Raw genomic sequence first — 15,328 nt, 5'->3', positions numbered from 1 at the left:
AACAGAATAGAACAAACCTCAGTTTTTCAAAAGAAAGAAGTGGCAACACCTTTCTTCAGTACAATCTGTATATATATGACCTTTAAACATGTTTTATGGCATTAGAAACCATATGTATTTTGCTATTTGCATAGGTATAAGGAATCAGAAATACTTCCCAGCATAGCATCTCAACTGAACATGTCACTCCATTTCCTTTATATATAGGACACACACTATTAATTTTTTTTCATGTTTTGTTCTTTTTTTCCCCAAATGTATATATGCATGTATATATATAAACATATACATACATATATATCATATATATAAAAATATGTAAGAATGAGTGAGTGTATGAGTGTGTATGCATGCGTGTGCACCTGTGTGTGTCTTTGGTCTATAAGCACATGGGTTCTGTGTGCACATACACAATACTGTCGAAGAGCAGGTTGCATAGAGTCTGTTGCCCAGGAACTTCTCCTACTTCTGGCACTGTTGATAATAATCAAAGAAAAGTGTTCTGCAAGAGTTGTACGCTTCTTAGCAATACAGCAACAAACTTTGTTCTAAAAACTGGAAGTGTATATATAATGTTTAAAAAAGATATTTATTTTGGGTGTTACTTTTTCTCCTTTGGGAACACAGTTCATAAACCTTGGCTAGAACAGGAGAGCAAAATTATTTTATGACCACACTTAACTTTATTTCTAGAGGTGATAAAATACTGCTGAGTCTTTGAAGCTTGCTGTGAATTTTCTTAACTAACTTTTGCTCCAGCCTTCATGCATTTAAAATAAACTTCTAGTAATGTATAACCTTCTGCCTTCCTGATAGGCTAAAGAGAGGATAAAAAGTGGCAATAATTGTAAGAACAATACCTAGAATGAGCTGCATCCAAGGAAGCAATGACCTTTCATCTGCTGCTTTTTTTTTTTTTTTTTTCTCCGTTATATTCCTACTCTCATCCTTCCAAACTTGTAAGAACAGTTTCAGGAGTGAGTTCTGGATTCACAATGGTACAACTGACCAAACACCTTTCAACACAGAATCTGTGCAAAAAGCTGGAATCTGTAGAGGTCAAAAGTTTCAAGGCAAAAATAAAAAGAGTAAGAGTTTATCCTAATTGTTGACAAAAATTTTTGTGCATTTGGGTATTTGCACAACTAATCAAGTCTACTTCTAATGTAACTAACCACCAATTTTGAATTTTAAATTATCTAAAATAATATCCCACAATTAACACAGTTTTCTTTTTTCAATTGCTAATTGACCACATTAGCTATTATTTAAAATACCAATCCAGAGTTTTAAAACTTTATGTTGGAGAAACAAGCACTGTGATTTGATAGGCAATTTCAAAACCAGCACTTTAAACACAAAGATAGCAAAAATATCTGAAGCGAGCTACAATCTGTAAAGCTATGTTCTATCTTACTGTAAGTAATAAATCAAGCAACTATTACTTAGAGCAGATTCAGTGAAAGCAACAGGGATGGACAGAAGAGATCTGAGCATGATGCTCCCCACTACTGAGAATTTTGAGTAAAGATATTCCCTTTTGTCCAGAGGTTTCCAGAAAGTATTCAAAATAAATAATATTTCAAAGACAGTAAAAACGTAAATACTGCTCCCATTGTGTCAATTATATACACATACAGCATGCGCCTACGTATATAGAATGGTGTGTTGCCTTCATTCACAAACAGGGAATATGGCAGTGCACTATCAGAATGCTTTGATACTCCTAACTTTTTCTGATGCTGTGATATATGAAGAAACCGCATTCACAACTTAAAATTTGCTTCCAGTAGCAAACAGTTCATTTTGTTTGTCTGTCATGATTGAACTAAAGGATTAATGCTCCTCTGAGCAAGTGCCACTGGTAAGATACCCATTTGTCCCATTGGCACTGCCAGTCCCGTTAGTGGTGATAGTGCTGTGTGATGTCTTTGAACGAGGTCCTGTTTCTTCCTCATCTGAGCTTGACTCAATGTCACTTCGGTCATCCTTTGCTACCTGTAGAATTTGAGAAACAAAAACAAGCAACAGACTATTTAAGGGAAAACCTTTTTGTTTCAGCCAGAATCAGAGAATTCAAGCTTTTTTCAAACGGAACTTTGAAAGCAGTCTCAGCTCTGGCATACTTCTCTGCCCTTATCTGTCTAGACTCATTTCAAACACGGATGCCTATACATGCAAACTCTGTACTCAAAGAAAAAGTGAGAACTTTGCATCAAAAGTTAGTACATTCAAGTGAAGGTACAGGGTTAAGACAAAGGGTTGTGCACAGACTAAAGGTAACCACAGTTCAGGTTCTCTAGTTCAGTCTAGTACCCCTCCCTCCCCTCTAACATCATACTATAAATTTATTTCCTGTATCTTTAACACATACAAAGACTAATACCTGGTTCAGGATACCTGCTAATAAGTAGCTTTTAATGCCAATGTCTAGCAAGCCTGCAGTTCTGACACTGATGAAATTGGATTTCAGTTGAGGTCAGAAATTTGATTCTGTACTTAACACTGCTCTAACAGATTATTTCAGTCTCTTTTACATAAAGGGACTTTTATATTAAACCTGTTGGGAAAATAGTGATATATGTAGAATTACTTTTCATCAGCCAAAAGTCAATGGGACCAGCATGGCGTACTGAGTGCCTATGATAAATATAAGGCAGACTAAACGATCCAGTTGTTCTGCATCATCTTAAACTCTTCTAGGGTATTAGATTACAGGGCCAAGTGTTCTGCTAGAGTCATATCCTGAAAGCAAACAATCAAAAGAAGATTCTATACTGCATACCCTTTTGTTATGGATGTGATTAACTCTTATTTTTAAAATGCAGCAATATACCATGTATAAAAATGGTTTTAATACAACAATACCTAGATACTACAGATAAGAATGGGTTTGAATAGTATTAGGTAATGCATAAGCAAGAAGTAAAAACCAGCTTTAGAAATAGTCTTCCTTAAACATAGATATTGGATATAAATATCAGATATAAACATAAATATCAGCTATAAATACATACAGAAACCGCAAAAGAAAAAAAATATTGCACAGAATAAATATTTAGCATATTGAATTTAAGGAACTTACATGCAAAGGGTTCCACTTCCCAGCCTTCCAGCACAGCACAAGGAGAAGGACAAACAAGCAGAGTAAGAGAGGGTATATAATACTCTTTGAAGTCACTGGTTTAATTCAAACAGGACAGCTGAGGCTAATAATTGCCAAAGCAGAGGAGAAAAGAAGTGTGGCTTCCAGGCAAAACACAGTTCACAGCTGCATTGTCTTTCATACAGAGTGAGTGACAGATTCTGTACTCAGTCCAGCAAGAGGCTAAGCCCTCAAATACATTCTTAGAAAGCAGTGCTTTGCAGGAATAATCCCATTTACTTCAGGTTGGTCATATGTCTAAAATATTTATTTGCATGCTCTACCATTTTGGGGGAAAAATGGCTTCTTGTACTTTACATGACTAGGTCTATAAATGCAATTTTGAGTGCAGTATTAGCATAGACAGCGTACTGCAGTTAGCAGGTCTGTAAATTACATCTCCCTTTTAACCATAACAGTGGTAGCAAGATACTAAATTTCATCACAAGAAGTCTCACTATAGGATTCCTAGAAAGAGAATACATAGTCCTTTGCAGAGCCTCACTAATACTAAAGACCAAAGGAGGTTGTGATCAGTAACTTTGCCACTAACGACGAAAGTAAAGTTTTAATATGCATTATTATTATTACCTCTATTAGCTGGGAAATGAACGCTTTTCTAGCAACCAATATAAAGAAAAATAACAGAACTGGCAGCCCACAGAAACCAATTTGCTTCCTCTTTTTTCTTTTTTTAATCTAATTTCCCTAATTGTGGTTGGGTTCAGCGCACCAAATTACAAAAAGAAAGTGTGGAAGTATATACAAATACGATCACTAAAAATAACATGTTAATTTGTTTGGTATTTATCAGAAGAAGGGAGGAAAAGTTTCTATTAAAGGAAAGAAGAAATAATAACAAGTGTCTTCAACAACGTGCTATGAAATAGAAAGAACAAGTAATCAGAAAGTCCATGACCAGAGCTTTGTTAATTCTGAAAAAGTTAAAATGTTAAACGTGAAACATAACTGTGAAGTCTTACCTTGCCCTTTGAAATAGCTTTATAGGCTGCTTTTATGATTAGATAAGACCAAAAACAGTGCAGAACTTGAAGAACCGCAAGCAGTATGTTTAAAACCCACCAGGCAGGAAAATTGCCTAGAGCTTCGTGTAGTTCAAACAATGTTGTGTTTAATATCCTATGGAAGAAAGTAACAGAAAAAATGATGTTTTAAGTCAACAACAATCTAAAGGAACCTTTTCTTAAATCAAGATGACAAATATTTGATTAGATGGGATCCACACATATATTTGATTCCCAGAGCAACAGTGACTGGGACTGACTTGTAGTAGAAGAGAAGTGACAAATGATTCTGTCTCCAGAGGTAAACAACACCCGTAAGAAACATCACCTTCTCAGTATCCCTTTCTGCTTTTTTTTTCAAGTTGGTAGGTGTTAGTTGTCTCAAATAACTCTTTTCCTGATCAATAATAAAGGTTACTTTATTCCATTCTTTGAAATAAAGCTTTTTCATCTCAACTTCCTCTGCTGATGCGTTCCGTGGAACTTAAAAACAGTCTGATACTGATCAGTTAGGATGGGATATTAGCAGGGTATGAAACAACGGCAAACACCTGATAGGATTCAACCTCTCTGAATGAACGGGAGCTCCAGCTGAGTGTTCCAACATAAATTCCTACTTAGTGAAAATACCAGCACTGGTAGGAACCTCAGATCAAAATAAATCAACCAGACTTAACCCCGGTTCTTGAACAAGCCAGATGACTATGATAACCATTAAGGTACTGTGCAGCAGAAGAGGGTTACCTCTGGTAGGCACTGGGTGCAAGATCCAATATGCGTAACAGTTAAGTACAAACATGACAGAAGTTTAGCCGTTAACAAAAAAGAACAGTAGACATCAGGGAAACGCTTGTGGCCAGGGATTGGGTGTCAAGGAAATTAAGGCAGTTCTGGTTATCTGAACCAAGCTTTGGAAACCAAAGTTTCAGATGCTGGCGCTGAAAGCAACTTTAAAATATAGCTTATGAAGCTTTGTCAATACAGCATTAATTATTCTGCCCAAATATTCCAATATAGAAGATGATTTCTATTTAGATCTTAGCAAACAGCCTGGTAACAGAGAGTGGGTAACAGACAGTAGAAAGCAATTACGCTTTCAGAAAAAAAAAAATGACGACTTAAGAATGCCTGTTACTTTGAGAAAAAAAGGAGTAAATATGAGGATTTGTGAACTTCCATCCATTTTCCCCGCTGGTATAAAAATCCATTTAAAAGTCCATTGGCTTTGTGTTCATTTTTTTAAAATCAATTATCATCAGATAACCACTAGATGGCACATTTAATCAAGCAAATAACTACCCAGCCCTCCACAGCAGCAACCTGGTTTGTGAGAAAGAGACCTAAGGCCCTGTGAGGGCTTCTGGGCACAGCTCTCGATGCACTGAGCCCCTGAGCAAGGTTTGAAAACTTAAGAGATGCCAGGCACAACCTTTTACTACGCAGCCACCTTTATCACAGTCCTTTCCAGCAACAGAAAGAGTAGCTCAGGTAATATTAATAAGACTTATACATCACACAGAAACCCAGAATACTACCTTTAGAGGTCATGATTTATGTGTACAAACAGCCACGGTCAGAAATTAGTCAATGATTTCTAATAAGCTAACAGACTGGTCTTCATACTGCAGGGCATTTCATAATAAATATTTTCCTTTTTATTTTTGCTTTCTTACGCTAAACTGCATGATTGCTTCATAATTCTTCCAAGTTGTAGTGAAAGGGGATGCTTTATAACCTTATTCATACAGCTGTGTTTTTACAATACATCTGTTTATGATGTGAACATCAGAAAATGAACCAATTTTTCTGTTAAAGCAAAAAAAAAAAAAAACCTCACTACCAGCTAAAACTCTCTAATCTCAGCTTTATACAATTTGTTCTGCCAATGGTGGCTCTACGTGGCACAGTAACACCCCAATTTATAATTCAAGGAGACACTCAAAACAGTTACAGTCAGTCCTGTTTATTCCACTGAAAGTCATTTCAATCATAACTACTATATCAAACTTGAAGTCAGTAATTCCTGTATGTAAAGCTACTACTGTTACATCTAATTGCCTTTTATGTGTATAAAATCTCAGCCACTCCAGAACTGTAAATGCAGTTACAGGTTTCTATTTACATTTTGATTCACTAGATCAAATTAATCCCTGAGGACTTCCACTAAGTCAACTTAAAAAAGTAGCATTAGAGATGGAGATGGTCTGTTCTTGCAAAAATCCAAAGTATTAGGAAGACAACAAGCCTATAAAATCCGCTTCTGATTCCAAAAGCAACCTCGCTGTTCCAATGAGTCATCTACTGTATATTAGAGTAAAAGCTGAATGAAAATACAGAGAACTACAGAAAAATCAGAGGAAAGCATGTAACTGGTTTATGTTGAAAGTTTATCTCATATTAAAAAATACGGAAGAAAATCATCTAGTCAGTGGGACAGAACAGAGGGAGCTGACGTCACGTGCAGAGGCTGTGGAGCCAGGGGAAGAGGAAGAAAGGGAAGCCCGGACAACTTTCCTCCAAATTCCACTTTTGAAAGGATTCAACTGAAGCACTTTAACCAACTGCACATATAACAGAGACTGGAAAAAGCATGAGAATGGAATACACATTGGAGAAAGTGACTATGGGATGAAAATGCAAATAAATTCTTGGTTCAAACTCTCAGAACTTATTCAGGTACTTAAATCTGCAAACATGCTTGCTGCAATTTTTCAAAACTCTCCAGTGATTAACTCTCAGCTTTTCAAAATTAATGGTGGCAACTTTGATTCTTGGCTATCGGACTTCAAACAGCTGGATTTGATCTGACAGAAATAAGTTATTTTAACCTAAAAGTGTTCTACTTCTCTGAGAACTCTGGTTAGCATTTCTCAGATCTCCACAATTTGGAAAAAAATATCAGCTTCTGTTCTTGAAAATAGGTTCTCTCTGGACCTTAGCAATTTGTCAGGATCCCTGAAAAAGGTTAATAGCTGAGCAAAGGAACAGAATGCTCTGGAAGGTATTTTTCCCCTCTTCTCCTGTTAAATGCATCACCAGTGGGATGTACTTTGTGCACCTGGAAGCCTGAAGCTCTCAGTTTAGCACCCTCAGCTAAGTAGTGTGGCTGATGGAGGCAGAAGAAAACAAATTCGACGCTTTAAACCCAATCTACTCCTACAGAAATCTGTGCTAAACTTTCAGGTATAATATATGAGCCACTGAGAAAGGTAATTCTGTACTTACTGTACTACTGCTGTAATTGAAGACTCAGAATAAAATTAACATGTTTTAAACAGCTCCTAAACAATCAGCTGTACTGCATCAACAGCAGCACAGGTTTTCTCTACCATTTAACTCCTTATCTAGTCTGAGAAGCAGTACTCAGAAGGCTATCAGCACCAGGCTCATACACCGACTGGGAAAAGGTTGCCCTCCCTCCCGTCAACTTAATGGGCACAGCTCCAGTGTCTTAGAAAACAGAAACTAGTTTTTGGCAAGTTTGTCTTGCACATGGGATGGAGCAAAAAAGTGGAGATAAAGGAAGAGAGATAAAGAAAAATGGATGGCAGGAAGAGTAAAAAGCATACTTAAATTTATTTGAGAACTGACAAAAACGTGCTGCATTTGTTTCTGAAAGGATCCTGAGAGGAATGAAAGGAAATGAGAAAGAAGGCCATGTGGAAAAAGCAGGCAGTTTTCCAGACAGGCAGGAAATTCACGATACACTCTGCAGAATTAAGCATAGCAGGGTGACTGCCATGCTGGGCACTACTATCACATCCAAAGGAAGCAGAAACTGTGCAGCTGAAACGAATGCTACCGCAAGTTGCCCTAACTTCTGCAGTGTTGCCCAGTAACCAACACACACTGATGGCAACAAGCTGAATGAAAGGCATGTTGTTACTACAGTGGAATAGCCAGGAGTCTCATAGTATAATTAAGGACAACTTGTCAATATAATTACAGAATAAATGTCTTCATCTCCTTTAACTTGTGTACAGTTCATGATAGTATGCTATATTATACCATAACCAGCTGGCCTGGGCCATTTTCCATACTGCATTCATTATATAGCAAATAGATAATTACATCTAAGTAGGCATTACTGAAATTTGGACCTTATTTAGTACAAGTAATCCAACAGTTTTGCATACTATTTTCAGGAATGCTTAAAAGTTTGTTTCCTTGATTTTTTCTTTTGAAAAATAAAAAATTGAGCTTACTTCCATCTCAAAACATGACAGTTTATCCTTCATTACACATGGAAACTAGTAAGTACAGAGAACAAAAGACTGAAGAGTTCCAGATTCTGTACTTAGCTGTTCTATTAACTTTTTATTAATGTCATCTAAGAAATGTTCAAATTTCTTTACACAGTTTGCCTATTATTAAAAATGGACGCTGGATATTGGTATGTTTTGTCTGTCTCACAAAGAGGTTGGGAGATCTAATTTAATAGCTTGTTCATAGAATACTATGGACTACTTGCATAAAAAAGCCCCAAAAACTGAGAGGATAAAAAGTCATTAACAGCCGTGGACAAATGAAGAGGGAGTGGTATGTAAAAGCACTTACATGTGCACCTATTGCTCAGTCATAGTGAGATAAATCAGCTGCAGCTCATCAGTAGTCAAAGTTTATCTCCAGGATTTAGGCACTGATTGAAATCTAACAGGACTTCATATCCTAGGCCATCCTTAGTTACTTGCAATTATAGTGCTAAGCTAACTTTACACAGGTCATCTAACAGACAGATTTATCTGCCTGTGAGACCTAAAATGAGCTGCCAAACATTTTATCTGAGAGTATGAAACAATGGGCAAAAGTAGTCTTCAAGTCCAAGAAACCTTGGTCTATAGCACTGACACGTCCTGGAGCCCTCCATCTGTAGCACAATTAAATATTTAATTACAGCAAACCCAGCACATAAAGGTTTGCACTGCCAATTCCTCCATCTTCTGAGCTGCATCTCAGCCAGCTTCTGTTACAACTGCTTTTTTTTTTTTTTTTTTAATCACTATTCTGCTCTGAACAGATGCTTCTTGGTTCTTGCTTAGTGAAAGACCATGCTGATTTTCCTTTTCAGGTCTTGCTGTCTCTTAGATTTTTAGTGCCTCAAAGTGGGATTTATGCTACTAATCAGTACTAATCAGCATGGTGAATAAGAGGGGCAGAGATCCACTGTGAACTGAGAATAGTCAGACCAACCAGTCACCCGCACCGCATCAATGAAACAGGAAAGGAAGGATCGAGCAGGAGAGAGAGACGGTCTTCCAACGACATCTAAGAGGAACTCCTTGGTTGTTTTGTGTTGGTCCTGCTCATGACCGCCTTTAGACAGTAAGCTGATAAAACATCTCTGCAAAGTGCAGTGATAGAAAGGATATAAACACTTGAGTCAGTCTGACACATTCAAAATGCAGAGCAATATTAAGTTAAGATACTTCAGATTTATCAGTGAGGTTAGAAACATGCAAAATTCTACTCATCCATACCAGTCCTTGTTGTCAGAGGATTTATAAGCTAGCTGAGGCCTGCAACTCCTGACATGGTGCTAACACAGGTTCAGCAGCTGTAGATATGGGCACTGCTGTAACGGACAACAATACCTCTTTGTAGAAATGACAGCCCTGCTGCTGAGACTGCGTTATTTTAAGCCCTGCGCAGATCAATAGGATTTCCAATTACTTAACTAAAATGATACAACAGACAGGAAATTATTCATGTTTGATGTACTGTAAAAGGAACTATTCTGATCAAGCTGTCACTGTTCTGGGTTCAGTTGTTCTTTCCTGTTCACTCAATTTCTTCTCATCAACAGCTCCTCTCTATTAATGAATTTTGCAGTCACTGGTATGAACATTAATATTTCCTTGACAGAAAAAAAAAAAAAACACAAGGTCAGTGACACCTTCACAATCCAAGCTCAAATCTCAGGACAGTCTTTCTGTAGACATTAGGAAACGGAAAGATTTCAAATTCCCCAGCAGAACGTAATTACACTCAGCAAAATGTTCCATCAGTAATGTGTTCTGGCAAAATGCTTATGTAAAGGCCTTTGATCGCAACACACAGGCAGAGAGAAGCTACGTTATGATAGGAATGATGCTTCCAAATCTCCAAGCATACACAAAACTTCTATATGAGTAACACAGAATACATACCAAGATCCTTCTGCCTGGGGTTCCTATTATTCTCTAAATAGGAAAGACATTCGGTGTAAGCTACAGGAGGTCAGTTTCCAATCTGCAAAATAGGGCATCAGAAGACAAAAGAACCTTCTCTATGCCTCTTTCTGTCAACTAAAAATAAATGCAGTACCTGTGTTCAGGGAATATCTCTTTCTTATGCTTCTGGAAAAGCACAGTGCCTTGTATTTAGCTATAGCGCATGCCAGACATCTCAGGAAAAGATTCCCCAAACTTTCTCTAATGTGGGACCTAAATAGAACTAGTCCGGAAGTCTGCAAAATGTCACAAAACAGCTGCAGCCAGCTCTCTGCCAGGTCACCAACGTCTTTCAGGTGGCTTACATGTGATCAATGGTAGAAGTGCCACACTTTTGGATAAATTGGTCTAGTCCTTAGACATTAGCAGAAACATTTTTAAAATCCATAAAAATGCAGCCTAAGAAAGTGTGGTGACACAGTGTCTGCCAAAGACTCATCTTTCAAACAAATGACTCAAGGATTACACTCTAGCTAGAGAAAAAAATGCTGAAGGATATGGATGGGGAAGAAAAATAAAGAAACAAACAATTCCACCCCCCCAACTAAATCAACTCTACCTGTGTCCCCTCAAGTGTTTTAAGAAATTCCTCCAAACCAAAGTCTGGGAAATCAGCCTTGAACAGTTTACAGTTTAATGTAGTTTTCCAAACAATTATCTCCAATTTCATGTCTTTCACAGATCAAACTCTGCCATGGTGCAACATTGACAAAATGAACAGAATGTGCTCACTTGGGGATCGAGTTCCTCTTGAAGTGTTTTGCTCTAATGACCTCTTCCTATCTGATTGCTAATGAGGCCTTCGCTGCATCATAGCTATTGATCACAATATTCAAAAGCTGTTTACTACATCAAGCTGCTAAATTAACTATCATATTACCACCTTTCTCTATAGCTATGATTTTTATATGCCACATACACCAGCGACTGGAAATCCCCAATACAAACACATTAGAACAATTACAATGTGTGCTTCAACATGTGTGTCCACACCAAGAACTATTTTCCCCAGCTGTGCTACACCCTTCCCTCAGCCAGGGTAGCAGGGTTGTGTGATGCACCCTCCTGTAGCTGCAACCTTCTAGCAACTCTAGTCTTTCAAAGATGCACTGTGATCCCCTCTGTAAGGCCAGTCCAAAACAAAAGGTAGTTCACCTTTTGTTGTCCAGCTCTTACATTGACTCTGCAGCATCGTATGTAATACCACACTGGCAGCAAGCTTCTGTGTTGCAGATAAGAAAGGGAGGTGAAAACATGCAGAATGCTTGCACATAAACTACCTACAGCCACCTAGAGTGTCAGCCCTTGCATGGGCTCTTTGTGGTATTCCTGCATCAAAACCGCTCTCCTCTTTACAGGAGGAGTAATACTTTAAAAAATCTATTTTGGGTCAAAATTTTCTTGCCTGTGTCTCCTTTAGATGAAAACCAGTCAAATTGTAAATTTCCATGGTCAGTCTCTTCTTTCCTCCCCTCCTCCATGCAACTTCAGAGAAGATTCAGACAATTTTCCCTCATTAAAAGAAGCTTATAGAGGGAGCAGACCACTATGATGGAAGCAGCCCTCAATATAGCCACCTCAGTTCATCAAAACTCTTGTTTACTCTCCAGTCACCATGGCTTGCTGAGTGATCTAAAAGCAGCTAACATACCTGGCCACAGGAATAACATCAATACTGTTTCTCTTCCCTTGAAATATTTACATCCATCAGAATGATTTGGGGGAAAAAATAGTGCCATAGTAATTTTGAGTGTCCTGTTTTCAATTAGACCTTCGGTTTTAGAAAGGACATTTTTCATAATAAATCAAGGAAAGTGAGAACACTGACTGAACAGCCTGTCCTTGCCAACAGAATGCAATATTACAGTCACAAAGAACAGTCTGTAGAAACTAAAAAGGAGGATAAGAATCAACTTTGAAAATCTGGTGAAATCCTTTTTCATATAATTCTTCCTCTTGTGATCATATGAAAATCTTAAAAACTGAAATACTGAGCAAATGCCACATCTTGTTATTTACATAGCAAACTTGCAAAGGTGAACAACACAAGTAACCTTTCCATTTCTTCTACCTTCTCTGTAAAGAGCTGGATCACTATTAACCCAGCACTCCAAAGACTTAAGTTTTGCTTCATGGAGCTCACAAGAGTGGTAAACAATTTGAGGAAATATAACAACCAGGCACGATGAAGGACAATATCAGATAATGATTTGTCAAAGGCAGATCAGATGACAACATTATATATGTTCTGCTGAAGAGCTAAGATAAGGGTTTTGAGTAGATTTATGGAGACTTCATTAATTAAATCTTCTTTTTAATCCATAATTAAAAAGCCTGTAACTTCTTCAAATATACTATAGTTAAAAAAAACTGTTTGCCAGAAAGTTTTCATTAAATCCTCTTGGTAAAGTGATTGGTTATAAGTTGTTTGCTGAAACTACTAAAAGCCTGAAATATAAGCACAGTAGATAATTTTTGTTGTTAGCTCTACAGTCTCCATTCATTGGCAGCATGAATAACATCAGTAATCAAGTATCATGAATGAAAACCAGAACTTATTCCTTCGATATCTGCTACTCAATCTAGTTTGTGCTTTTATTTCAGCCAATATTCTGAACAAAATGATTCCAAACCTGTGTCAAAAAAAGAATTATTTTCTTAATAAAAAGTGGATTTATTTTACTGTAGAATGATTGGAAATGTTTATCTACTTCTATACATAATACTAGCCAGGCTAGAAAGATTTTCACTGACTTCAGGATCCAGTGAGAATGAGTAAAACCATCACAAAACAGCATGTTACTGCAGACTTCAGACCAAGTCTGGGCAATAATGATTTATCTGGCTGTGCACAGTAACTGAGCAGGAATCTTGCTTTACCTAGTGCCTGTTAGTGCTTTGATGTAATACGATGTTTCTTAAGGGTAGGTTTGAGCTTTCAGTTTTACCCGTACGTTCAGGGAAATGAAGCAGGGCAGTTCTGCCGTGGTTCACATACTGTCTTCCCACGAAACATGCTGAAAGTGCCAAACAGAAGAAAACATCACAGAGAAAGCAAATGAGTATCAAAGATGACAACTCAACCTTCCCACATGTTAAGGGCTACAAAAAAAACAAGAAACAGCAGCTAGAAAAGGGACAAGGCTAGGAAAAAGAGAGGTTCAGCAAATCTCTGCAGCAGCCGCTACTAATGGGGGCTCTGTGCCGCCCTATTCACAACTAAAGCTACCATTTCACTCAGAGAGGCTGATTCCAGGATAACAGAGCAGTGCAAACTGGCCACCCTGGATCACTATTTGGAGACCCACAGTATGCGTTAATAGCACAGATATATTCCAACTGTCATTCAACAGTGATTAAATTCAGAAAGGGCTATTCAGCCGGTAGTGCAGAGATGAGAGAGAGACTGGTAATAACCAACTAAGGTTCATTACAGCACACTACGGTGAAGAGAAGTTAATTTTAGCTCAGCAAGGATCATGCCATGTCTGTCTGGTTCATGCAGATACTTACTGCCATGAACAGGCAATTAGAAATCAGCCATGTACCAGACTGTATGTACTCCCGTGAGCTTTAAAAATGAAAGAATAAAAAGTAACTAAGTTGTTCTTCTAAGGACTGGCAGATCTATGTTTATACACAGTTTGGTGGCATAAGGAAAAAAAATCGCATTTAGCAACTGTACGTTACAGCCAATGAGGAGACAGGCATTTGACAAAATGATGCAGCTTTAAGTCTTAACAGTGAGATTTATCTTTGCCATCTTCTGATGACAGAAACCTTTCCAAACAGGCTCACAAGTGGATGATCCAATTAGACACATCTACAAACATTAAGTAAGAACACACCAACGAGTGCGGTTACCCATCCGTGCTTATAGCATCCCACATCACGGTACAGTAGTGCCACTGACACTCTCAAGGACAGGAGAGAATAGGGACTATCTGTATCATGCCAAATTCACCTAGATGAGTATTTGGTGGACAGCACATGCTCAGTACGATTGTGTTCTTTACAAACACCTTAAATCAGGCCTTCATTTACATTTATACAGTTAAACTGTTGTTGTTTTAAATTTGCCAGTATATATGCGTAACGCTTATGGAGACTTCATAGTTCTTGTGAGGGCAAACCCCCCTTTCCTGCTCCTCCACCTTTTGACAGCAGTACTCATGAGTAACAGCTCCCTGAAACTCTATTCTACTTCTCATATAATTAATCAAAACTAGTGAAATGCAACCTCGTACTAGCACTGTTCAAAGAACCTGAACATTGCCCAACTTTGTGCCTTCCCTGGGTAAATGCTAGCTTGGCTTTCCTGGAATCTCCTATCATCCTTTCTTCTTTCAAACCCATTCTTTCTCCACTGTTACCTCAAGCCATCTTTTAAAATGTTAAATGGATTTAGTAACTTTTTACTTCCCTCTGTGCTAACTACCCTCCTTCCACCCTTGCTTCTACTGAAGTGCTTGGAAATACCCTCAGTCACTGTCATTCCATAAGAAAAGTTCCAGATTTAGAGCTCTTTACAGCATTAGGAGATTTACTCAAATGGCTCTGTCAAGGAAAGAATGTATTCTGGAAGAATAAGAAAAGTAAGTAGGCTTGGGTTTCCTGCATAGCCCAGATTTCAGGAGTTTCACAGTTCTTAGAGCATGAGCTCTGTAACTAGCAATAAGCTGGGAAAATCTGGGCTGCCAAATGGATCATTTTCTTCACCTACTTCTCCTGGAATAAAAGTGGCCATTTGTTCTCTGTACAAATCAAAACAAGATTAATAAGAAAAACAAATGAACAGTAGCAAAAACCAAAACACTCCTTTAACAACAAAAGAGAGAAGACTATGTCTGTGTAAACAGAGCAAAAACAAATGTTTGGTGCTTAGAGAAAAGGCATGGTAAGACTTCCTGAAATAAAGGCTTCAGGTAACCGTTTTGTCCAGCCTAATC

General features: G+C 37.8%; 1 protein-coding gene across 1 annotated transcript in view; it reads right to left on the bottom strand.

Moving 5' to 3' along the window:
- Window positions 1-333: 333 nt before the first annotated feature.
- The window catches only part of CERS6 (ceramide synthase 6), a 125,320-nt gene continuing 110,325 nt past the window's right edge, over window positions 334-15,328 (bottom strand). The window contains exons 9-10 of the mRNA XM_062578692.1: window positions 4,129-4,285; window positions 334-1,998 (exon numbers count right to left, since the gene is read on the bottom strand). Of these exons, the coding sequence (XP_062434676.1) occupies window positions 1,837-1,998; window positions 4,129-4,285 (319 nt within the window). The 3' untranslated portion in view covers window positions 334-1,836. The remainder of the gene's footprint in view (window positions 1,999-4,128; window positions 4,286-15,328) is intronic.

Source organism: Rhea pennata, chromosome 6, assembly GCF_028389875.1.
Source record: "Rhea pennata isolate bPtePen1 chromosome 6, bPtePen1.pri, whole genome shotgun sequence".
NCBI lineage: Eukaryota > Metazoa > Chordata > Aves > Rheiformes > Rheidae > Rhea > Rhea pennata.
Note: the sequence above shows the minus strand (reverse complement) of the source record. Positions and strands in the feature narration are given on the sequence as shown.